General features: G+C 43.8%; 1 protein-coding gene across 1 annotated transcript; it reads left to right on the forward strand.

Moving 5' to 3' along the window:
* Positions 1-779: 779 nt before the first annotated feature.
* GluRS-m (putative glutamate--tRNA ligase, mitochondrial) lies at positions 780-27,178 on the forward strand. Its single transcript, XM_084593116.1, is given in 13 exon segments — positions 780-1,266; positions 1,840-1,950; positions 2,721-2,768; positions 9,161-9,319; positions 9,379-9,459; positions 10,056-10,243; positions 13,904-13,958; positions 14,174-14,284; positions 15,664-15,879; positions 18,098-18,194; positions 25,505-25,642; positions 25,645-25,664; positions 26,632-27,178. Coding segments are annotated over 13 exon segments (1,509 nt in total). The 5' UTR covers positions 780-1,053; the 3' UTR covers positions 26,704-27,178.

The raw sequence follows: 27,178 nt of genomic DNA on the forward strand, positions 1-27,178 counted from the left end.
AAGAGTAAATAAAATTCAAAGTTGGATTAATGAACAGTGTAAAATATTAAGGGCATTTTCTGATACCTGTGTCACACGGACAATAACAGTCGTCGTCGATCCGTTCCGGGTTAGATCGCGATTGAGAATATAGTTGCCATAATTCAGGACAACCACCTGGATATGAGCTGACTGAACGCTCACTCAGAAGGAAGATAGATACGATACGCAACATCCGCGATCGCGATGCGTGGATCGCAATCGAGTGGCTCTAGATCAAATAAAAACGTCATCGGAATATTTCATAGCAATATATTGAATCCGGCCCGGACTCGATCGTTTAATCAAAGACTAACAAACTATTGCAACCAACGTGTCAACTTTAGGTGGTTTTCTCAAATTTCTTCTCTCGCTGGATATCAGGAAGTCAATATGTGTTCTGCTTAAGACCTTATCCGGTTCAGCTGAATAAATAAAACAGATATATAGCAGACATGGACCAGACAGTATTTGTTAAACGCTTCCTCGAGCGCTATTTGAGCGTATAATTTTCTCCGCACAGTACTAGGACGGTATGAATGTCTTCCACCAAGACTGTTTTTAGACACAAAGTGCGCTTAAACGGTCGAGAGACAGGTTTCATAGTGAAAAGCGCAGCGCGCTATCCGGACCTATATATATGCCGCCTATGCTGCTGATGCCGCGAACGCGGAGCGATAGCACCTTAGCTATTTGTAGCGCCGCCCCGCGGTGGTAGCGGGAAGGCATCACCGCGGCGGACACGCCAGCGCGCGCCCTCGGCACACTAGCCAGTATATTCTAGGCACTATAGTACAAGGTAGATTACCGAAAGCATGGCGCGGTATGGCATACATTACTGATGAGAAGCACTGTCAAGGCACCACGTTCTCTTCAAACGATCGCTTCAGCTCATGTTAAGCCACTTCATTTTCAAAATACTGTGTTGGCAGAAGTGGCGTGTTATCTCTTATTAACTATGTGACGTCAGTAGTACTCATAGTCTGGTCTAAACGTCCTATCACGACTGTGCTCATGAGTTAAAGCTGAAAGAGAATGATCAGTATGCGGTCTATGCACATGCGAGCTTTTTTTGCTGTTCACGGCATGTGCCGCGGGATACGTTTTATGTCGGACGTTAGAGTACGGTTCGCTCCCAGCCCTACCGGCGAAATGCACCTGGGAAGCCTGAGAACCGCTCTCTACAATTACCTGTTTGCTAGAAAGTACCGAGGCAAGTTTCTCCTCAGGATCGAGGATACGGACCAGGTAATACTAGTGTGCGTTAAAAAAACGGCATCTTGGTGGCTTGTGCGCTAAAACGCACGTGCTCAATTCCGAGACGTTGGACTTAAGTTCTAGGGAAATCTAGTGCAAGTAACGACCCCTCCAAAAAAAAAAAAAAACAACTTATTTCACTTGCATCGGCTCATGTATGCCATGTACTGTACAAAAAACTTCCCTCTGGGTGGTCGTGTTCTTATCGCTACGCAATTTTGTATACTAGCATCACTGGCTCTATGTGCATATGCTTATATACATACCAAATTTATTCGCTGGTGAATGTGCAGTTCATTCTAGTGCTTGTATTATACGTGGTCTATGGTGCGGTGCACGTGCGGTGGCCAGAAGCGATGGCTGTTTGACGAAGCTGCTAACCAACATTGACGGACCTTAATGCTGAGAAGGGTGTGACTGTTCCGATCCCGAGTGTGGATACTGCCAGGTTTTAGGAATGCACCATGTACCCTTAATATATTACTGTGTGCAGATTTTTGTGATAAATTACAGTAAGTTCAAATGTAAGGAAGTGATTTCAAGCACTGCCATGTCCCTTTGCAGTCGCGGGTTGTTGCCGGAGCAGCCGAGAGAATTGTGGACACATTGCGCTGGGCCGGCCTCTGCCCTGATGAAGGACCTGGCCTGGGTGGCGATGTGGGCCCCTATGTGCAGGTACTCGCTGCGTAGTTCACTTCGCAGGTTGTGCACAAATGTTGCGCTACTTTGTGCATTGGTATCACTTATGAGTGTCTCAAACAATATCTTGTCACAATTTTTCTCTCGTGCCTGAGAAAGCTATATCAAGGCCATAAGACAGAACAGAACAAATGTCATCAGTGCATGCTAGAATGCCCCTCCCAAGCACGTTAGACGAGTACTGGTACAGTATGCTCAGCGAGGACAGCCATTTATAGCAACAGCTGTTGGTATCCATTTCCCTGTTCTGGAGCATTGTGGCCTAACTTCATACCTTGCTTGATGTTGATTAAATGCACAAGGCATCACTATTTGTATTCTAACAAAGAAGGAGACTAAAATGGATATTGTGTCTATCACTGCAAGCAGCTGTCACTGAATCTCGTGCTGCACAATGGTAGCAGGTATGAAAGTTTTCTGCCGTATGACTATTCCTATCTCAGAGCTAAGACGTGTGAGTGGACCCTGTGTGGTGGAAAAGCTGTACAATTGTAACTACAGACCCCATTTCAAAGAGGCTATCCTTTCTCCTTTGAATAGTCTGGCCGAAAGGATTCATCATGCATTCCAGTCGCTACCCCCTACACAGTTGATACCCTCTGGGTATTGTTATCAGGTGCACAGTGATATGAAAAGTGTATCTTGGAGGCCCAACTTGTGAATAAGATGCCCATGTTTCGAGTGAAAATTCTTTCAAGTCCTTTTTTTTTTCTTGCATCTTACTTTTCTTTATTTTTCGTTTTCAGTCTCAAAGGGTAAAGCTTTACCAGGCATATGCTCACAAACTTGTCGAGGTAAGTGTCTGTCACTTTGTTTTATGGTAAGCAAGTGAACTCTCCCAGACCAAACTGAATAAGCAAAAAGGCAGGCCTTCTTTTTCCACTGTGCTTGGGCAAATCTCGTGCAACCCTATACTGAAGAAGGCAACAAAGCCACACAGCCATAAATGCTTGCATACATTAAAGCAGCATAACTCAAATCACTAAGTGTTGTCATGTCTTTTCAGCATTGCCAGCTGCTTTCACATGTTCATGTCTCCGTCCATTTAAGTTTGTATAGAATGAACACACTGTTATGCCACCACAGGAATTGTAATTATCTAAAAGGCTCTAAAATAACGGGTGGGGAAAGGAAGACAGATAAGCTCTTTCTTTAGAGGAGTAGGGACACAAAATCGTTAGATGAATGCTTTTTACTTTGGAATATATAAGGCAAGGCAATAGTGTACCTTTCTTTCTAGTCGCAGTTTTGGTTTCAGGCGCCAAGCACCGACTGTGACGTCACAGACCAGTTGTCACCTGTGCCAAGAAACAACTGCCATATAATTGCTACACATTCATTTTTTTGTGATTCCAACACTTCAGAAAGCTTGCATAACAGTTGATGCAAATTAAAATGAACCAAGGAGTGATCATACTACAATCTTTATAGGCATCACTTTACTACAAATCATCTATGACGTCACAGCTCTTCGCTTGGTGATGGAAACTGAAATCGAAATAGCATGGAAAAAAAATCATTTATAAACTATTTACTGCCTTTTTGCACATTCAACGAAGCTGCCCATATTTTTTGATGTGCTGCACATCACTCCAAAGACGTAACATAACTAAATATTAGGGGAACACCCAAGCTTCGCCTTAAAGTAGGCACGAAGCACCTTTAACACTGCCTTTTCATTCTGCTATTACCTCTATTTATTTAATTTTCGTTTAAGATGGTTTTTTGGGAAAGGAAAGAATAGAACCTGCATCACTTCTCAGTGGTCACCTACACTTATCTAAGGTACAGAAGTTGTCGGTTCAAATCCCTATCACAAACTGGCCCCCAACTTTACTAAAAGATGGAGGCCAAAGTGGAAAGCGAAATGGTATAACACCACCCTGAACACTGCATAAAAAACAGTTGTGTCACAATTTTGAAATCAAATTACGTGCATATTTTTTCTTAAGTTTTTTGTAATTTGGGTTACAGCGATGGCTTCTCAACCAAATCAGCTGTATGTGTGAAATTTGGTGTCTGTCCTAATTTAAGGGCGTGACGCGATAGCATTAATGGCTTCATCTCCATTGCCCTTTGAGGACCGTTGCTCATATACATGCACTTTGCTACTTGCTTAGTCACTAATTTGTTAACTTATTTCTACTAGACTGATTAGCATACACTCGTAAGCTGCCGCATTATTTGAAATACCCTCCGACATAGATATAAATGGACCATGAAAAGCTATTTACTAAAGTTAGACAACACACACGAACAATAGGCTTCCATCATTCACCTCCACAACGTGAAATATTTTGAGCTAACTTCCAAAAAGGATGCTCATTGTCGTCCCACTCAACTCGGTGCACACTAGTGCACAAGAAAAAAAAAAGAATAAATAAGGTTACAATGGTGCCCCACCATGCCCCCTCTTGCTCGCATCACTTGGGAGCATCTGATGAGAGTGTATGCCCAAAAAGTCCAGTTGATGTCAGTGGAAAGGGGGGTAGCTTTGAACATGCAGTGAAGCTTCACCCTAATCTGTTGCGAGCAGTTGCCAGGAGCACTTTATAAAAAAATATATTTTTTTTTTTCGAATGATAGAGTCCGTGCAGATCCTTTAAATTTGACTTGAATACTCAAAAATATAACCTCTGCAGATTTGATGCATTATAATATTATGATAAATATTGTGTCAGTGTCCATTCAACCAAGTTATACAGAGTGCACACATGGTTTAGGGTTATCTTATCAGATTCGGTATCCAAGGGTTCCATACATTTTGATAACCTTCACACTTGTATCTCAAAGTAGCTGCCTGAGTTGGCAGTTTTTGCCAACACAGCTTTGTCATGTGGAAGCTTGACATCACACAACCCGACTACCAGTAAGTGCCCGGCCACATCAGCTGCCAATTGCCACCTGCTCCAATTTTAAAGCAATAGCTTTAAGACTCCCACACGATGGAAAACGCAGTGTCTGCGTTGTGTCGAGAAACCCGCATCACGCTTGTGCCTAGATACCTACAACACACATGTGCCAAAAAACCTAAGTCATGTGTGGATGTCTGGAATGGAAATACCTGAAAATAGGACTTCAAATTTGGAATGAACGTCAGTGCAAGTCAGTATGTGTTATGTGTCTAAAGAGAGAACTTAGTATATTATAGAAGTAATAATTAAGCGAGCAGCAAAGTGCATGTTGGCATTTCTCAGCCTTGTTTGTCGTAGTATGTGGCCCTGCCATGCAGCGGCCGCTGTAAAGCACCCCCATGATGTGCTGTATGCTGCTTACCCAACAGATGGGGCACTAGCGCAATAAAGGTTCCTCTGCAGCATCTGCGTCTTACTGGAAGGCACCTTTGTGGTTTCAGCACTCTCTGTTTGGAACTGGCTTTTATAGTAGAAACAGTGCATCTTCAATTCACTGTACAGATGCATGCCAGAGCACCACAGGCCACTATAATGTCATGCCTCTAAACGTGGACCGAAGAGAATTTTGAAGGCATTTTTCTAATTGCGGGAACTTGATCTACACACTCAAAGCATTTTTGTGAACTTTAATTATATCACTGTGCAGTGGATTTTGCTATTAACATCAGATAAACCGCCCCAACTCCCACTCTTTTTTGAACTCACTGCTGAGAGTAGGAGGAGTCACCCAGCATGCAGAGTTTGTTTCAGGCAGTCGTGTGGAGGCTTGCCGCTCTGTAATATGCGGAATGACCTTGGGAACATTACGCACTTTCATCGGGCTTGCTGTTTTGGTGGCATGGCCTCTAAGCCCTCAATATGTAGGGGTTCTATCGAAATGTTATTTGTATCATATCAAAAAATTTCAATAAAGATCACTTTGGGCATCTTCACAGATTAGAGGATTTTTATTGCCCACCATGGAGTGGTGAGGTTGAGTCTCTTGAAAACAAAGAGTGCAGGATATTTTTACTGTCGCTGGCTTAATTTACGATTGCGTTGTCTGTGACTAAAACTATTTATTCACAGAAACCAGATAACAAAATAAAAGTGAAAACAAAAATTTTCAGAATTCTTCGTAGTGCACCTTTAAGACGGGGCTTAAGTGTCCCCTATTTTCTTTTCTTGCAGCGTGACAATGCTGTTGCTGACTTTCTAGGGAACACTGTCCTGAACACTGTCGCTTTTAAATGTTATTATGCAGAAATTCAAATTCACAAAAGATTTACAGTGGCCTGACCGCGGGCAGCTGTCATTGCCCCGATCCTTTTCTGGTCGCTTGCTACATGACACGGCCTGATGAGGGCACTATAGGCAACAGGCATTCGCTAGGAGCCACCGCGAGCAGCGGAGAGCGTGCTGCAGGATCACTCCAGCGTAGCCAGCATAGCAGACTGGGTATCGTAGCGCGAACCGAAGGTATCGCATAAGAAGTCGTTTACTAATAAAAGTGTTGGCAGCGATATATGCCTTAGGTGTTTTAATTCTCAGGTCTTTTATTTTGCATGGGATATTTAAAAGTTGGGCGTGCTTTTTTGAAGCAGAACGCATATTGTACACGGAGGCGGCATCCGGCTCCTCTGGAAGCACAATAATTGCATGCCTCCTCAATAATCAATGTGCAGCTGCACTTCCTCTTAGTAACACCTGTATTAGGTGGGCTTATAGTCGTGGCTGCTTTTAGGGAGTACTTTAACATCGCTAGTACAGCCAGTACCGTAACGCATGTTAGTTATCGTAAGGCGACGCAACATAATTTCGATGTTTCAATGGTGTGGTACCAGCAAACTTCCTATTTCTCCTCTATGGCCACCTGTCAGCATTTTAAGCGGTGATTTTGGCTAAAATGTGCTTTAAATGCAACAACTGTCTCTCTGGTCGGTTGGAAGCTCTGGGACGGTGCCATTGAAAAAACGAAATCATGCTGTACTGTGTACATGGCTGCCTAGGCCGCGATGACGTGTTTGCCGTATATTTAGCATATTCAGAGCACGAGAACTCTAGGACTTGACACCACAATACTCCAGGCATCCTGCGGCTGAGGGCAGAACAGCAGGATGGTTAAACCAATGGAAGTTGACTGGGACGGCAAAATGCAATGAACATAGCGAGAATGTGTTGCATTCTGCACGCAGGGTAATCGGCTGCAGCAATAGCTACGGGATTCCCGCCCTAGTCATGGCCAATTTCCTTGTAGGTATTGTTTACATGAAAACAGTAACTACTACAGAATTCCATTCGAATCCATGGTTCGAATTCGCTCCGCTCAGTGCACGGCAGAGGATTCACACAAGGTTCGTGGTTGGATTTGGAAGTGTTTGGAATATTATATAAAAGAAAACATGGGCACGGCGCAACGCTGTTGTGCTACTCATTCACGAAACGAAATTTCGGTCACGAGTAGTCACGTTTGCCATCTTTATGAAGGTATAGAAAATGTTCATCAGAGCAATTGTCAAGCATGATGAGAACACATGCAGATGGAGGAAGCAGTTGCTAATTAACATCCGGCTCAGGGGATATGAAATATTCCAAATTGGCGCACAATTGATTCCAGCTGAACCAAGGCTGTAATAAGTTTCCTTCATACACTTCCACCAATGAAGGTATTTTCACCTTGGAGAAGATGGGTGATGTTCCTTTGTATACTGATGAGCTGTATACTGATCCATTAGTAAATAAAATAGCTATGCTCTTTCAAGCAAGGTAAATAGCTATGCTGTTCGTAACCTATTTTTCTTTTGCAATTTCCCAGCGTGCCCCAAAAGTTTGCCAACCAATAATTTAGAGCATGTATGACAAACTCTACAGCATGCTTCAAGTAAAATGTCCTTCAGCGGTCAGTCTTCCTTGTGTGCCGTTGCTGAAATCAGCATATATTTGCTATCGAAAGGGAACAAATTGAGGCAGGTAAGCAGACATATGCATGAGGCTAGACCAGGGGTTCTCAAACGTTTTTACTTGGAGGAACCCCAAAAGCCTTCACTAAGTTCCAGGGACCCCCCCTCCCGCTTTCATTTACCAGCAATGTTGTCGAGTGCATTTTTGCAAAGAGAGAGTTGCAAAGGTTAAATGCTTATTGCACAGATTAATACAAATACTAATGGGATGGGTGGTACTGCTTCCCTTTTAAGAGCAAGTCAAAGCGTGGCTCAGTAGCACTCAGAGCCAGTCTCATATCAGCTGCCGGGTCAAGACGGCTCCTGTGCTTGTTTGTCAGATAGGCGAGGGCTGAAAATGCCTGTTCACATGCATATGTAGTTGCAAAGGAAAGCAAATGTCCACTGCCCTTTCAGAGAGGCATGGAAACAGTGGAGCAGTCCCCATCCAAAATGTCACCAAGCCTTCACCATTAAATTTCTCTTTGAGAGTAGTGCTTGCCCTGAGCTCTGAAGATTCTCGCGGAACACAAGAAGACAGCCCGTGGAACCCCTGTGTTTTGCGGAACCCAGTTTGAGAACCCCTGGGCTAGACGTAGAGCGAGGCATATATTGCAGTTATTTTTTCTTCTAGAAAGTTGTTAATAATAAAGCTATTGCCTGAGTCTTGCTTTTGTAACATGTAAGATGGGCCTCTTCATTTGCCTTCGCAATGGGAACAAAATACTTGCTCCCTGTTTTCAGCTGACGTTTGGGGAGGAAATTTGGATCGATGTCACATACAAGCTGCTTTCATAGCATGCATACCCCGGTAACTAACAAGCGTTATATCCTGCCTTAGGTAACAATTACCGCTAGACAGCTGCAATCAAGTGACTGTATGCAGCTGCCAAACAGTGTTCATGGAGAAATATTATATGTTCATGGCTGCGGAACCAAAAATGCGACAATTTATGTTTAAAGGCAGCTGTTTTTGCTTACAGAGAATGTGGCAGAATTCTTGCCACAGTCAGATTGCAGCCATTGCCGCATGCGCTGTGGTGAGCTTATCCTGCCGTACATACACTTCTCTCCGCGAGCGGTGCTCGCTTCGGCGCTGGAGTTATGTTCGCCCATTGCCTAGCATGATTTAGTTGCTTCTGCCATTTTTTTGCTTCTATCGTTGGTTTTCATTGTAGCATGTAATGCTGTCCTGAAATGTTTTGTTCTTGATCACACATACCAGCTGGGATGTCGACTTGGCATCAGCTTTCTGTTGCGTCTGCTCTTTGCATGCAAACAATTTTTTCTTGTACCTTTTTCATTTAGGAAAGGGGAAATGCGTAGCATTAGGTTGTTGATCGCCTGTCACAGACTGGCCATGCTTACCGGTGTTACTGCTCCGAGTTACGGCTAGAGATCCTGAGGAAAAATGCCCTACGGAACCAAGAGGTGCCTCGCTATGACAACCGGTGCCGCTCGCTCGGAAAAGACTCGAAGGACCAGCACCAGTCCTATGTAATTCGCCTCAAGGTGGGCACAAGGCATGCACAGTGGTTCCATGAAGACTTCTGACGCTCCTTGCTTCACAGCTTACAGAAGGCAAGCTGACATTCCAGGATGGCATTCATGGTGCTGTGACCTACGATGTGGCACAGACGGAAGGAGACCCTGTAAGTTTAGATCTTCAAGCTTGGTCTTCTTTCTCTTCCAAGAAAGCAGTAGTTACTACTTTGGAATCTTTACAAATCCTGTCTCTAGGACTGCCCTTTAAATGCTGTTGAGGTGTAAACTGTTCAGTCAGATAATTAAATTACTTTTCAACAGATTTGTAATTGCTGTTGTCAAGGGAAGTAAAGGGGTGCAAGCATAATGTTTCTGAGGAGTATGTGGATTGCTACTGCATAGTTTGAAAATCTTATACATTAGGGAAATAACGTTTTGCTTCAGCATAAAAAGGTAAAGGGGGAAGCCTCAGCACTGCTACGTAGTCTCTGACAAACTTCAGCTGGGTCTGTTGACACACACGTGCGTGCATTCATGATAGGCACACACACACATGTGTTTGTGTGCCTATCATGAATGCACGCACGTGTGTGCGCCAACGCGAGCGTGAACTCTTGGCTTCTTTATTGTATTCATTTAATGAGCATACTTAGTTCCTTTCAGTTCATCTGACACCATAGCATGAAAAAGTGAAAGCTGCTTATTGGGCTAAACCTTAACCTACTCTTAATTTTTTAACAGCCTAGCATGGGTCATGTTCCAGGTGATCCTGAAAAGTGATGGGTTCCCAACATACCATCTGGCATGCGTGGTGGATGACCGGCTCATGGGGGTGACCGATGTGCTGCGTGGCATTGAGTGGCAGGTGTCAACACCCAAGCACCTCATGCTCTACAGTGGCCTGGGATGGGAGCCACCTCGTTTCTGGCACCTGCCTCTGCTGCTAAACAAGTGCGTTCTGTACTCGTGGAACTACTACTTCTGCACAAAGTGACTGGCTAAGAAAACTCTGCAGAGGCACTTAGGATTGCCCTGCATGTGTGAATGCGAAAGTGCACCACCACACGACAGGTAGCATGATGCCCTTTGTACTCTTTCTGCTCCTCTAGCGGTGCCCTACAAACTGTTACTATGGCAACCAGTGAGGCAGAGTGGCCGCTCACTGCATATACTTCCTGTCCATGCCACTCACGAGCCAAGTAAGGCTTTCGCTTTAGCAGGCCACATAGATGTAAGGCCACATTTCTGGGGCAGTGCAGAGCCGCCTTTTTTGCCTCAGAAAAAAAGAAAAGAAAGTAGTGCCTTGAGGTCATAATCGTAAAACTGTGAGGAGGTATTCTAAATATTTGTGAACTGGCTGTGGTATAAAGAAGCTGGAAAAAATGGGTTAAAGGCTGTGATGGAACATTGTAAATTTGTTCTAATTTGGCAGAATTCAAATTAACCTGAGCCTTTTTGATGCTGAGTGAAAGACTCATCAATCATCAAGCTGAGACTGTGTTCAATGACTGTTGCTTGTTAGTTGTACCACATTGCATTGGCCCAGCAATGCAGGACCTCCCTGCTGCTATTATATATGGGCGAGTGAGAAACTAGGGCACCTTGCAGTCAGCATGGTTGTAACAGTGAGTATCTGGAAACTGTTTCATTATGGATGATGTGTTTCCAGTAAAATTTAAAGCAATCACCAACCCTCATCATAAAAGAGTGCATCACTTCCAAACCAGAAGTCTGGCAAAGGTCATACCGATATTGTTTCTTTTCACCTGCCTCATAAGAGAAATTCGTCCCTAAGTAGATTAGTGTGGTCTACTAGAGTTACACGTCGAATCATTAATCCCTTAAGTACTTTATTAAATAGAGCCCCTCTATATTAAAGTCACTCGGACTGATAAGAATATTTACTAGTATATCAAAGTCTTTACCATTTCAGTTGTTGGTGATGACACGGCCCTGGAGATACTGTTTGGTAATTAAGTGGCGTAATTAAGTGGTAATTAAATGCGTCTCAATTGTTGCTTGATAAAAAAATATCTCCTAAATATCTTTCATCCTTCTCGTATCGTCTTTGTGCGATTTTCTTTTGTTTTTTTTTTCCTCAGGTGTCAGATTTTTTGCTTACATTTTGTGGAAGTACCTCTTTAAAATGAATGCAACATGGCTACGAATGCAACTGAGTTTGACTTCATGTGAAAACCAAATCCTTGCAAGAACAACTGAGAGTTGGGCGGGTTGGATATAGTTAATTTTGGAAATGCTCAGCTCACACGGACGAGGACAAATATGCTCGTGTCCACTCTTCTTCGTCCTCGTTCGTGTGCGCTCTGTATTTCCAAAATCCTTGCATGAGCGCGGCATCGTCTTCCGCTGTTTCTGTCAATTAAGAGGTAATTCATGAAAAATGCATGCGGCAGTCAAGCACGGCAAAACTGCCTCTACTTCTTGCCACTGCCAACGTTTTAAAGCGAAAGCCTTTGTGGGCTCATGATTGTCCGTCCGTGCATGCGTGCATCTGTGAGAAGTGTCACACTTCTTTGCGAAATCTGAGGGATACCGCGAGACTGTGACGGACCCTGCCGGGCTTCCGATCTAGGCGTCCGTGCTGCACCTTTCATTTGGCGCTTCCTCGAACGCCGCACCACACAGCATACAGAAGCAGATGCAGTAAAGCAGGAATTAGCAACGTTTCAAATCCGTTTACAGGAAAGAAAAGACGGTTGCAGTATCTGTCACACCTCCATCGACACCTGAACCGTGCCATAAGGGAAGGTGGGAGTGAAAGAATAAAAGAGAGGAAGAGGTGCCATAGTGGAGGGCTAGAGACCACCGCACTACGAAGGCCTTCACTGCATCACACTGTAGCGGTCCAAGGGGCCCCCTAGAATTCTTTAAATTTACTTTATATTTAAAAACTTTGACTACCGCTGCCTCGCTCTTTGTGCTGCACAATGCAATGAATTTCCGGCCATTCCTTCCCTTCCCTTCCCTACTTTTCACTGCGCTTTTGCTCACTTTTACGTTCTCAGTGGACAGCGTCACCTTCTTTCCATGGTCGTAGAAAGATTTCTTTTTTCCCCCTACGCGGCGCAAGTTTTTCCTCTCGGCTCTAAGGCCCACATAAAGTTGGTCATCTGCGAGCTGATGAGCCTAGTGGGAAATCCATTTTAAAAAAATAATGCCGTTTCATTTAAAAAAAAAATTTTTTTGAAAAAAAGAAAGCTTTACCTTGCTATCATAGGTTGCACGTGTGCCGCGATGTCATTTCTTCTGAAGTATGTCGCTGCAGCCAGATGCACTTTACAATAACCTTTTTTTTTTTTACCAAAAAAATGTATTTACTATAAAGGGGGGGAAAATGTAGTCGTCAATGGAAAAGAAACCTGGACTTCAGTTTCACTTTATTATCCTGAGTTTGCTATATCGGGATTCTACTAAATTTTTAACCAAAACTGCTTACTTATTGCTGATTTCAACTGGTAATAGAAATGGAGTACCTGACTCAAAAATTATTAAACCAGGAACTAAATCAAATGAACATAAAGGAGTTTATTGCTCATTATATGAAAAATTGGTTACCCACCGATAAGCAACAATGCAACCAAGCTAGCCATCAGGCAGCAGGGAATGTTTTACAAGGGAAGATCATAAGTGGGAACTATGGAGGCTTCGTCACAATGTTGTGCGAATCTTCACCCACTGACATGCATTCGCGATAGTTACTTCTGAGCAGTCATCTTTTTTTATTGGAAGAACTACTTATATTAATGTCATCACTGTCGTCCTCACTTTCTGAAGCAATGTAAAGATTGAAGTCTGAATTATCATCTTCGAATGACTAGGACAGCGATGATGGAAAGCTTTTTTTCCGTGACGACGAGCCAGCGATACATGTATTGCCTCCACCAGATGCCATATTTTTATTTAGCGGGTCAGTGGTACCATCTGTTGAGCGACACACCACCTAAGCCACAGAGGAGTGCTACTCACCTAAAATGCTCAAAGTGAGGGACTATTCTGCAAGAATGAGCGCTGTTTGTCCAAAGTGCAAGAGGAGTTAACAGAGCCATGCGCAGTGCACTGGTGACCATAGTTTCAAACTTGTTCAGGCAGGGTGACAAGTTGAGACACTGCTCCAGATAATGCATCCACCAGTGTTGAGCTGTCCAAAGATCAACTTTCATTCCTCAGTGCTTTCAGTTTTGTCAGCTGGGACTTTTTCCTGTGCCCTAGAAAGGAGGTCTGCATATATGGCTGGACATTCAGTGGAACTCAATAGTTTCTGGAAATCTAAAAGATTTTCAGAGGGTTTGACATCAACTGCTCTTCTTTCAAGAGAACACTACCCTTGCTTGGTCAAAGCATGAATGTGCCATGTTCCTGCCAAATAAGTAAAAGAAGCTCTATCTCCCCACTCGTTTCCTCTTCCTTTTGAATTGTCAAGAGATTAATAAAGGTCACACTCAAAACTGCAGAGTGAAATGTTACATTTCCACAACTGTGGCAGGTCGTGAAGGCTGAAAGGCCAGTTGTGATAGGCAGACTATCATAGCTGCATTGCAAACTGCGAGTGTCCTTTGCTATGCTTGAAACCATTCATATTGAATCATGCAGGGATGGCACTAAACTTTCGAAACGCCGGGATGACATCCGAGTGGAAAAGATCAGAGTGAGCTCCATTTAATATTTTTTTTATACCAGGTGGTTTTAATGAGTGGAAGTCCACACGGGAACTTTACCATGTTTAGGCAGCTCCTTTTCCTTGTGAAACGAACCATGCAACTCTCTTAAGCTTCTTCCATGGAAGATGCATGTGCAGACAAAAAAAAAAATCTTAACATTACATTTCCGTATGCAGTAAGCCAGGGCCGTTTTTCCATCCAGGAGCAAGGTTTCTCACCAGAGGCTGTGCTCAACCTATTGGTGCTGGCAGGAGGCGGATTTGGCAAACAAGGCAAAGACCAGTTTCTCCGACTTCCTGAAATGATTGAGAAGGTGGGTGTTGTATTTCCTTCTCCTGCTTTGATTACTGCATCTTTAAGTTTTTCTCATTGCTCTGATAGGCTTTGGTTTAGTAAGTGACTCAGGCTATGAGAGACGCCGTAGTGGAGGGCTCTGGAAATTTCGACCACCTGGAGTTTTTTAATGTGCACTGACATCACACAGCACACAAGTGCCTTGCTTTTCGCCTCCATTGAAAAGCGGCCGCCACAGCCAGGATTCGATCCCACATCCTTGGGCACAGTAGTCGAGTGCCCTAACCACTGCACCACCATGGCGGAGCGATAGGCATTGTGTGCTCACTCTTAACACTGTTGACAAACTCTGGATGTCAATGAGTAATTACTCCCTTATCTACTCCACCTTAGGGGATTCCCCTAAATATTGGATCGACAAACTATAGTGTGATACTGTAAGAAAAAAAAACTCTGTGCGCTAGCATGGTATGAATGACTCAAACATGTTCATATTGAGAAAAAGCTAGATTTGAGGCTTTAAAATGCATGAAACTGTTAAAAATTTATCCATTAGTGCACACCGCTGCGGTCAGGTAAGTGCCTAACATCAAGATGAATCTATAATCACGCCGGCATAATATTGTAATGTGAATTCCATTGTTAGCATGTGCTGCTTTTGGACACGATAATGTTGAAGACCCCAATGTCCAGAAAATCTGCCATTGTAGACTGTGAGTGAAAAATCATGACAATAGCTCGTGGCAGGTGGCAGATGGCTTGTGCAGGCACTGATTGGTAGATTTCTTGTGTGACACCACTACATTACACTACAGGACCTGCCAACTCGAACAGCTTCTTTGAGATTGGAATCAGACTCACTGGAACCCTTCGATCTCCAGTCATACACACCTAGGCCATGCAGGCCCATTCATGTGACTTGGTTAAAACGGGGCTTTACGCCTGTGTCGAGTGGTCTTTTCGCATACTCTGGCAGCTTGCAACTGTATGCTGTTGAGTGTGTGGGAGATAATAGAGGCACAAATGAAAGGATTAATGACTCAGTGGCAAATTGCATGTACGCACGCAAGCATCTGCAAGGGGAGCCATAGATAGGATCCATTAACGTGCATTTTACCATTAAAGGTCAAGCTTAAGTGTGCCCCAAATTTTTCTGCTCGTTACCTGACAGAAAACATGCTTCCTTTGGTGTTCACATTTGCAGAAAGGTGCTTGTTTAATTCACTTGTGGCAGCTTCACACAGCATAAACACTGTTCTAATTTAGGGCAAAAAGGAATTCTGCACTCTTATATAGCTTGAATCTGTTTCGTGCATTGTCTATCTCATTTCAGGCGTTAGAACATTATAAATGCACCGGATGTGTTGTGATAATCAATGCTCTTTTTCTCTGTCACAGTTTTCTCCCGAACATTTGAAGATGGGCTCCTGCCGGCTGGACACGGAACGATTGTCGTCTTTGAACAAGTTGCACCTCCACTCATGCCTTAGCTCAGAAGACAGTACACGGGTCCTTGCTAGGCAACTGCAGCAGCTAATTGCTGACCAGCATGGCTCTGAATTCAAGGCATCGTTCACCGAGCAGGATGCAATCCATGTTCTACATCAGACCAAGGTTCTTGCTCATCCTTCCATGATCCCTCCATGCATGCAAACAGGGCGCTGTTTTTGGTTTGGTTTGGTTTTGGGGTTTAACGTCCCAAAGCGAGTCAGGCTATGAGAGACGCCGTAGTGGAGGACTCCAGAAATTTCGACCACCTGGGGTTCCTTAAGGTGCACTGACATCGCACAGCACACGGGCGCCTAGCTTTTCGCCTCCATCGAAAAGCGGCCACTGAGGCCGGGATTCGATCCCGCGTCCTTGGGCACAGTAGTCGAGCGCCCTAACCACTGCGCCACCCCGGCGGGGCGGCACTGTTTTTGACCTTTTTCATACCTATGATATACATTGATGAGCAAGACAATAAACTCATTGATTTTTCGGTGCTTTGAAGGTGAAGGGGCAGTCTCAAAACTTATTATGCCGTCATGATGAAGAGGTTATTCAGCGTGAGATCGACCTATAGGTGGCACTACCGTCGCTCTGATAGTGGGGATTGGCATCCGGCAGCGCTCGCAGAAACGCACGCGGCGTATGTCTGCTTCCAAGTTTACGGTGGGTTTTATGGCGATGAAAACATGCCTTATGCAATACATTAGCAATTTACTGTTTAGAGTGTTCCAATGTTACAGAAAAAAAATTCATCAATTTTGCCAGTGCAGAAAAAAAAAAAAAAGATGCACAGCTTTTAGGAAAACAAGGCACGCAACCCCCCGTTTTTTTTAGATTTACTGGCATCACTTTGCACGCTTTTTGTGTTTTAAGGCACTCACAGGCTGATACTGGGGCCTGAACATGACATATCTTATCGCCTTTTCAACAGTGTGTGCGTGTCTTATACAAGTGAGACAGACAAATGTAGTGTCAAGCCCACGGAGATACAAGGTTTGTGCTCTGACCTGCAGTACTTTAGAATGAATCGAGACAGCCTGGTTCATTATATTGTACTTGACTCGAGGATTCATTCACTTCATTTGAGACACTGCTTGTCAAATAATCTCAAGCGCCGAAGACCGCGACTGATGATGTCCTTTCCAGCGTGACATATTTGATAAGGACAAGTACGTTTTTTTTATATAGAGGGTGGGGTAATAGCCTTTTTCAAGAGGCAGATAGGTAAGCCAAAGCGCACAGGAACTGCGAAACAAACAAAAAGCGCTCTTGTGCACGCCGCACGCGTACACGTAAATCACTGCGGGATGGCACGCGACACGAACACGCATCCACACTTGGTAGGGTTCGCCGCTATTCCACTAGATGGCAACTCTGCTCGATTTCGAGGCCAATAGCGTTTTACCAAGTGGTTTTCTCGTATGTATGCACATTGTTCAGCATTGTCCGAGTCTGCAACTTGTAGAAGAACCAGCAAAGCCATGAAGTGGCTTTGTATATCACTAGACCAACAAACTTGAGCATTTCATTGGCGGTGACTTCCTCCCAGGATCTATCCTAACGAGCATGAGATAGTTTTCTTTGAAAATTTTGATCTGTTCTTATATTGTTTATGTTTGTTCTTTGCACAAATAGTGTCAATGATTTTGAGTTTCAAATAGTTTCAAGGCCAGAAGAGGGGCCATAAATAGTTACCGTAGGTAGGGATCAGTGGCGGTCCCTGGGATTGGTTTTAAGGTGACTGGGTGGACTTTCTGCAGGAGGAGACCGCCACTGATAGGGATAAAGTCTGTGTGGCTTTCGTATTCGTAAGAAATTAAGTAAAATTTGGCAGGCAGTCATTGATTAGTGTCCTGTGTTAGCTACGTTATTGTGAGACATATCTGCTTTATCGGGATCTGAATGAAGCATTCGGCAGATTCCTCTGTGGCCCGGCAATTTATTTATTTTTTTTTTTTCTAGGGGGGGGGGGGGGGGGGGACAACCACTCCTTGCCTCCGCATGGTGCTCTCGCTGTCAGAGGCCTTGTTCATTAAGCGCTAATGTCAGGCAATCTGCTCTTGATAGCCATAGTTTGAGAGTTCTTGTGACACAAAAGTTTTTCAGGTGCAATTGACTAGTATAAAGTGTGGCCATCACAAGGTTTTGATCAGAATGTAAGTCGCAAATCAGCAATTTCATGTTGAGCTTGTCACCCTGGCAATGGTGCAGTTTGCCAGTGGGCTTATGTGTTTACTAGTGTGCCCTGAGTAATCATAATAATCCTAATTGAGGGACATAAAGACAGAGTACTGACTAGCGGGACTTTAATAGGCTCGGCAACTCTTTGTGCCATCTGCAGGATCGGATTGACAGCCTGCATGATCTATTAACTCCAGACATGGCTTTCATCTGGTCAGACCCTGTTCTGGGGAGCCAGGCCCAACAGCCTGAAATGTGTGAGTACCCTGTTTGTGCATGCATGCGTGTGTGCGTATGTTTTTATTCCTCTTCTGTTTATATTTCATGTTTTGCACAAGCAGTGTCCGTTGGTTTGTGGTGTTTAAAGTTGAAAGATGCCGTGATGGAGGGCTCCGGAAATTTCAACCACCTGGGGTTCTTAACAGGCACTGACATCGCACAGCACACGGGCAACTTGCTTTGCGCCTCCATCGAAAAGCGGTTGCTGCGGCCCGCATCCTTGGGCACAGTAGTCGAGCACCCTAACCGCTACACCACAGCGGCAGCTTTAACTATAAAGTTTTAATACTAAAAAAGTGTAATGGCTTACAATAGCACACCTTACCTTGTCACCCAATCTGTACTATATTCAGTTACAGTTCCTGTTTTGCTGACATTTGTTCCTCTGCAGAACCAGTGTGTAGAGTATCATATCTTGGATCTTCACTGTGCACTAACTTTTTAATTAGCTATTTTCACTCTTTCTCACTCTAGTCTCTCCCCGCAGGGGGCACCTGTTAAAGCAGGTGTTTGTGTGTTTTGTGCGACACCACGGACCCCGAGCACCCACGCTTAGCCGTGCGTGGCATCGTCGTGTCTGGGGAAAAGGGGATCCTGGTGGTTGAGCCAATGCCGAGTGTTTTGACCCTTAAGGCCCCTCGGTGGAGGCAACACACCACTTTGGCCCACGCTTCCCATAGACGGCACCTTCGGGCTGACCCACCCGGAGGAAATCGGCAGTCGCCTTTTCCTATCCTCCCCTCCATCTTTCACTTTCCTATCCTCTTTCTCAGAACTTTCCTGTCTTCTCCTCCCTTCTCGCTTTTTCCTTTTTCCTGGCGGCGAGGGTTAACCTTGTGTGGCTAACCACCCTGCGTTACGCCGTATTTGGTTATAGTCAGAGTGTACAGCTGACGTGGCCAGGACTCTTTGTACAAGCTCCTTTCCCGTCCCCTTGTTGGGCTCCATGGTGGGTGGCTGCCACTTTGGCCGAAAAATATCACATTTTATGGCTGCTTCTCTTTCTGGAACTGATCGCCCTCTCAAAAGAGGGCGGACCGATGTAACCCATGAATTTTTCCAAAAAAACAAAGAAGTTTTCCCAAAGTACTATGTGATACATAGTGAAGAAGAGCAAAAATCAGCGAGAATTATCTCCCCATTCATAGTTGAGAAATCACTGACAAGTGCACTAGGTGCAGGTTACAAGGTGAAAAAACTGGCAAGTGGAGACCTACTGCTTGAATTGAAAGACTACATGCAATACTTGAAACTGTCCAACATTGAGTCTATCGGGGACATACCTGTCTCGATCACTGCTCATCGATCACTGAACACTGTCCGAGGTGTGATTTCAGAAAATGATTTCATACACTTGACAGAAAATGAACTGTTAGAAGGACTTGCTGATCAGAACGTTGTAAATGTCCAGAGGATTAAGATAAGAAAAGAAAACAAAGAAATCCCGACAAAGCACATTGTCCTTACATTTGCTTCCAGTGCTCTCCCTGACACCATTGAAGTAGGCTACCTGAAGATAAGTGTAAGACATTATATACCGAACCCTAGACGATGCTTTAACTGCCAGAAATTCGGACACGGCTCACAGAGTTGTCGCGGTCGCCGAACTTGTGCGAAATGCGCTTCAAAAGAACACTCAACTGATGAATGCACCGAAACCACATTGCAGTGTGCTAACTGTGAAGGAGAACACCCTGCTTATTCAAGGTCTTGCCCCACGTGGAAAACTGAAAAAGAAGTAATCACTATCAAAACAAAAGAAAACTTGTCATATAAAGAAGCGCGACAAAAACTGGCCACTACTCCTGCTTTTCAGATCACTGCAAAACCAAGTTATTCTGGTATGGCACAACAGCGCGGGGTGCCACACCAACATTTAGCACCTGCCCAGGCCACACAGAGTGAGCCTCGGGCAGGGCTACCCGCGCCCCAGGTGGAAGTGGCTCATGCTGCTCCCCCACCTCCATCTCAAAAGAAGGCTATGCAGCCCTCCGGGTTGACAAGCCTGAAGGCCTCTCCTCATGAGGCGAGGCCTAACACGAAAGAACACTTATCTGGGGCGCGCTCCTCCGCTGCCTCTGAAGAGGAGGCAATGGACACGAGCCCCGGTAGGGCTGTGCCTTCGACGTCAGACGGACGACGGCACAGCTTAGACCGTCAAAAAAAAGACAGGCCCCGAGTCGTTGGGCCAAAAAAAAAACCTAATCTAGTTTTTCACATTTTTCATAAAATAAGATGGCGTGTATAATACATTGGAATTGTAGAGGACTACTAAATAATTACAGCGACATAAAGGACATCCTGGCTACATTCTCCCCATTGGCTTTGTGTCTCCAGGAAACCAACTTAGGTCCTCAGAACAAAAATTTCCTTAAAAATTACAAAATCATCCGCCAGGACCGGGAGCTGTCCAGCAGACTCGGGTGGTGTAGCCATCGTCGTGAAAACTGGAATCGCTGCTCAGGAGCTGACTCTTAATACCAGACTTGAAGCGGTAGCAGCCACAATATTAACACATAAAACCATCACAGTATGTTCAGTATACCTCCAACCACACATCAAGATAACACTAGATGATTTAGAAGACCTTTTACAACAGCTTCACGAGCCATATCTTTTAGTTGGTGATTTTAATGCTCATTCGTGTCTTTGGGGCAGCGAGCAAACAGATACTCGTGGTCAGCTTATAGAAGATTTTATTTTATGCAGCAACGTGTGTCTCCTAAACTCTGGCAATCCAACATACTACTCCCCAGCCACAGGCAAAGCGAGTTGTTTAGATCTGTCTTTTAGTTCACCTTCTATTTTTACCGATTTTAAATGGGAAGTTTTAAATAATCCGTACGGAAGCGACCATCTTCCTGTCATGATCAGCTTATCATCCTCACCATCAGTCATCCCGACAAAACCCAGGCGGTGGAAACTGCATTTAGCTGACTGGTCTTTGTTCAGGCAAGAAGCCAGTCTAAATGAAATATATTCAGAGAAAATTGATATAGACAAAATGAATGAAATATTTACAGCATGCATTCTTGCGGCAGCACGTCTATCTATTCCCCAATCCACAGGCGTAGTGCACCAAAACCACAAAGTCTGGTGGACACAGGACTGTAAAGAAGCCAAAAAAGAACAAAATAAAGCCTGGGGTATTTTTTGGAGATACCCAACATATGAAAATCTGACAGTTTTTAAAAAAGCAAGAGCCAAAGCTTGATATATTCGTCGTAATGCCGAAAAAAAATCATGGCAGAAGTATGTTACATCTATAAACAGCTCCACAACATCAAAAAAAATGTGGGAACAAATTCATAAGCTAAATGGCAGCTTCTCCCCATTCACAATTCCAATCCTCACAGCTCCTAATACACAGACAAGCATCGAAGAACAAGCTAATATATTAGGTGTGCATTTCCACAAAATTTCGAGTTCTGCACACTATACAAAAACATTCTTAAAGTACAAGGACAGGATTGAAAAATATAGGCTTCCTACGAGGGGCAGCACGAATACACCTTACAATAGGTTGATTACGCTGCAAGAACTGAAAGATGTTCTCGCTTGCGGTAAAAAAACTGCACCTGGTCCTGATGAGATTCATTATGAGATGCTCGCCCATCTATCAGAAGCATCTGTAGAAGCGCTTCTAAAGTTTTTTAACAAAATCTGGGTGCTAGCTAAAATACCGGAGACTTGGAAAAGAGCCATAATTGCGCCGTTCCTAAAACCCGGCAAGCCGCCGACCTGTCCTGGGAGTTACAGGCCTATAGCCCTAACTAGTTGTTTAGCAAAATCTTTTGAAAGTATTTTAAACACTAGATTAACCTTTATTTTAGAATCAAGTAAACTTCTTAATATTCATCAGTGCGGTTTTAAGAAAGGATGCTCAACTACGGACCACCTAGTACGCCTCGAAAACACTGTCCGCGAGGCGTTTATACATAGACAGCATTGTCTCGCTGTTTTCTTCGATCTAGAAAAGGCATATGATACAACTTGGAGATTCGGCATCCTACGTGATCTAGCAGCTTTGGGCATCCGTGGTCGAATGCTCAGTGTTTTAAAAGACTTTCTTTCACATCGTTCATTCCAAGTGCGCCTCGGTACCACCTTGTCAAGAAGCTTCATTCAGGAGAATGGAGTACCTCAGGGGTGCATTCTAAGCACAACGCTTTTTGTTGTAAAAATCAATTCCATTACCAATGAAATCCCAAATTCCATTATGTGTTCACTCTACGTAGATGACCTCCAGATAGCCTACACCTCTTCCAATATATCAACGTGTGAGAGACAAATACAAATAACAATAAATAAACTAGTGGCATGGGCCGACAAAAATGGGTTTCAGTTTTCCCCCCAAAAGACGGTGGCAGTTATGTTTTCACTCAAACGGGGTATTCAGAACAACCCTGTCTTGCACTTAAATAGAACCGAATTACCATTAAAAGAAGAGCACAAATTCCTAGGCATTACTTTCGATAAAAAACTCACATTTCTACCTCACATAAACAAACTAAAAAAGAAAGCCTCAAAATCTCTTAACATACTGAAAGTTCTTTCGCGGAAACATTGGGGTTCCGACAGGGCATGTCTTTTACATGTATACCGTTCTGTTGTACGCTCCCGCGTGGACTATGGGAGTACAGTGTACGGTTCAGCTAGGCCTTCATATCTAAAAAAACTGGACCCTGTACATAACTTAGGTCTGCGCCTTGCATGCGGTGCATACAGAACATCCCCTATAAGCAGCCTGTATGTAGAAACAAATGAGCCTTCACTGGAAGACAGACGAATAGCCCTCACGTGTGCTTACATTCTAAGAATAAAGTCACAGAAAAAACACCTCTGTTATCCAGTTGTCACAACTTGCCCCTCTCGATTAATTTTCACAAATAAACCCAAAGCAACAAGGCCACTGATCATGCAATTCGAAAGCATGTGCAGTGAGCTGCAGGTCCTGGACACCTTGCCTGATGTCGCACAAAAAAACAGCCCTCTACCTCCATGGTACAGTCTTCCTGAAATCTGTGACCTCACTCTCACACAGTTTCCAAAAACCAAAACCCCACAAGAGCACATTATTCAGGAATTCTTAAACTTGCAGGAAAAGTACAAAAACTTCACAGACTTTTATACCGATGGATCTAAAACTGCTGTGTACACTGGAAGTGCAGTTGTGCAAGGAGATTCTGTGGAAATCATAAGACTTCCACACTGTGCGTCTATTTTCACTGCTGAATCCTATGCCATTTCTGTTGCCGTAGAGAAAATATTAAAAGAGAATGTCATAAACAGCATTATATTTACAGACTCTCTAAGTGTTCTCACAGCTCTAAATTCCAGAAATGCAGCTGCTCCTTTACTTGGAAACATAATACACAATATAACAACAGCCATAGCTCGAGGATACAACGTAAAATTCTGCTGGGTCCCGAGTCACATGGGCATTAAAGGCAATGACAGAGCAGACACATGTGCTGCTGAAGCCCGCGACAAGCAAATAAAGAGTATAAGCATACCTTACAAAGACTGTACGAAACTTGTACATCTCAAATTAAAAGAAAAATGGCAGTCTGCCTGGGACAGTGAAGTGGGAAATAAACTACACTTAGTGAAGCCCATTTTGGGAGAATGGATGTCGTGCCGGCATAAGGAGCGTTTTATAGAAGTGATCCTATGCCGTCTCCGCATTGGACACACGCACCTGACACACAATTTTTTGTTGAAGAAAGAAGAGAAACCACGATGCGAAAAATGCGGAGAGGAACTAACTATTAACCACATTTTATTCACATGCGCAAGTCTTGAAAAGATAAGAAAAAAAATTTTTGCAAAATTTTACAAAGAATACATTCCTTTTCACCCTAAACTGATTTTAGATGATGATGGACTTGTTGATTTATCTTGTGTTTTTAGTTTCATAAGGGAAGCAAATGTTTTACACAAACTGTAGGAAAAAATGAAACATAGTTTTTAAAAGGAGATTTTTTTAAACAAATTAGTTTTAACACACTCATTTTCCCATTTCTTGCAAAACAAAACTTTCACCTTGCTCGTGGCGCATGATAGCCTTAGTTGCTTATGCGCCAAAAAACCCAACACAACAACAACAACACTCTAGTCTCTAGCAGCACATCCCACCCCCCCCCCCCCCCCCCCCCCCCCCCCCCCCCCCCCCCCCCCCCCCCCCCGCCCCCCACCCCCGTTCGCAAAAAAAAAAAAAAATGCACTGATCAGTGTTACTTATTTTGATGTATATATTGCTGTAATCAGCAGCTCAATGCTGTCAAAGCTTTCTGGTGATGCTTAAAGGGCAACTCGGGGGTTTTTTTGACATTCGAATATTCTAATAAAAATTTTACTGTATATTCTCCTCTCCGTCCTGACGCATTCTACAAAAATTTGGGCGCCGTACGATAATCCGTTCGTGCGCAACACGGCTTTTAAAATATGCCGTTTTCATGGCTTAAGTTGAGACTATTTCTGCCGGCAACACTTAGTTTCTGACGTCACAAACAGTATACCGGCGTTACTGTCCACTTCACGCGTGATTATGAAATTGTGAGGCTTATACTGAACTACCTCAGGCATTTTATGCAGTGCGTCATGATTTCCATACTTTATTTTCACCATCCAACGCACGTACGAGTGTTTTTCTAATACTGAGTGTGACGTCACCATTTCGTCAAATGGGACGTCGTTTCTGGCCGTGAAAGCAGTTTCGGTTTCGATTTGCTGTTTTTCTTTTTTAAAAATACTTCCAATTGAATTTTGAAAAACGGTTTTTTGTGTTCGAGTCCGGACGTGCCGAGGAATGTAATCAATTAAAAAAACAAAATTATGAAAAAACCACCGGAGTTGCCCTTTAACAGAGGAGCCGACTTTTTGTTGCACAGTTCAGTGCCTTTCTGCTAGAATGATTGAAAGTGGAAGGGGCTGCTTATGATTCTCTGTTGTTCTTGAATGTTTGTGATAACTGAGACAGTGCATATCTCAACGCACTGTCAGGTGGTATGGTGCATTTGGTGAATATGACATATTGTGCAGAGAGCATATAGCCAGTGAAGGGCACGGTGCTTATTGTGTCGTTTATTAGCATTGTATTGCATTGCGTAAGCTTCAGCTCAGGGAAACCAGCACAGTCTGACTTTGTCGACAGCAGATCAAGGCAAGAACACAGAATGGTAGTAGCGCTTTTAAACACACTGACATGCTGCAGAATATGTATGGTGATAACATACTGTTGCCACGCTATGATGTGACTGAACTGTTTTCACTGCTCTGCCAACAGCTGTGGCAGTCAGCCATCTTTGCCACAAGCTGGACTGTCTTAGTGGTGACCAGTTCAACAGAGATGTGGTGAGCGAGCTGCTACGGTCAGTCTCCTCGGAAGCCAGGCTCAAGTACAGTGACTTAATGCGCCACTTGCGTCTCTGCTAAGTGGCCTTAAGGTGCGTTCTCCATCAATACTTATTGGCATTTGCTGCTGCTTGCATAGTAGAGGGTAGTGTTTGCTTGTATCATTGCCATCTTCCTTAGCTTGTTTGCAAGAAAAATTATAATTCTGCACAAATATGGTGCACCCTATCAGTCCTGATTGTAGCCTGAACTGCACAATGAAATAAAAAGTTTAAACAAAGCCCATCATTTTGGCTTAGCATTTTGACATCATCAGTGCAAATTCGAGTTGTAACACGCCTGACTTTTCTTGGAAATAAGATGTGTTCTAAATTTTATCTTACTTAATACCTTCGAAGGTGCAGGATGCATGCATTTTGCTTTTGTTTCTTTTCCTTGATTTGAGTGTGACCAAATGTTCAGGAATAGCAGAAGTGCATTTCACTCGCCATGTGCACACTTGCTTTCTGTAAGTGCTGTTGCCATCGTTATTTTCAACAGGCAGCTGGGCTAACTAAGCCATTGGTGATTTCAGTAATGGGACTGCAGAACACTCTGGCGCACTTGTACAGTTGCCCAATAGCCTGTACATATTATCACACAAAGCAAAGCGCAAAAAAAAACGACAAGGGACGAGGTGAAGACAGGTCAAGCGCTCGTCCTATCCTCACCTCACACCTTGTCGTTTTTGTTTTTTTCTCTTTGCTTTGTGTGACGAATGAACCAACACGCCCAAACATTCTCCATTCTGATGTACATATTATACCTGTTATTTTCCTTTCCTCTCTTCTCTCTCTTCACATGATATTCCTGCTTACTTTTTTTTTTCAAGCTAGCAATGCAGCGACATAGTGCAGACCATGAATGGTGAATTCTCGCAGCTGAGTTTAGGTGTTTCTGAAGGGCCATGTCTGTATGTTTCCATTTTTGCAACATGAAAAAACATTAAATGTTTGTATTCTTGACTAATAATTTGTTACCGAGTGATCGTATGAACATCTTTTATTCGTTTCCTTGCAGCAGGGACCTGGTGTGGCTGAAATGATAGTGCTTCTTGGAAAGGAGCGGACCCTGCCGGCGTCTACATTATAGTGCCGAGACTGGCCAGCAGTCGAGTGGCAGTGCCATTTCTGGTGCCTAGGCAGGGTTGCCTCTTCCAACAAGTGAAACAGAGTTTACAGTGGCGCATCGATAGAGTTGTCAGGAGCCAGTTTATGGCTCCGTTATCTTTGCCATTGTCTCAGGCTCTACCAGCCATGTAATGTGTATTCTTACAAACAAAGCTGTTTCTTACATGCCTTAACAATGTTGAATGGCAAAATGTAGCCATTAGTAGTGCCTGTTTTGTTTATGTCGAGTTGTCTGAAGCTGCTCTTGTTTACTGTGGTTGAGACACCACCTCGTGTGTATAGTGCATGATCACCTTTGAAACCTAAACTTAAGGCTTGAAGATTGGTTCGTGAATTTCTAGGCTCGTAGCAGCTGCTCACCTCTTCTGCAAAGCATTTCCCAACATGAGAAGCTATGGCTTCCTTCTCAACCAATTAGTTCTTTTTTTTTTTTTTTT

This window comes from Amblyomma maculatum, chromosome 2 (assembly GCF_055883805.1).
Source record: "Amblyomma maculatum isolate TAMU_Amacu chromosome 2, ASM5588380v1, whole genome shotgun sequence".
Taxonomy (NCBI): domain Eukaryota; kingdom Metazoa; phylum Arthropoda; class Arachnida; order Ixodida; family Ixodidae; genus Amblyomma; species Amblyomma maculatum.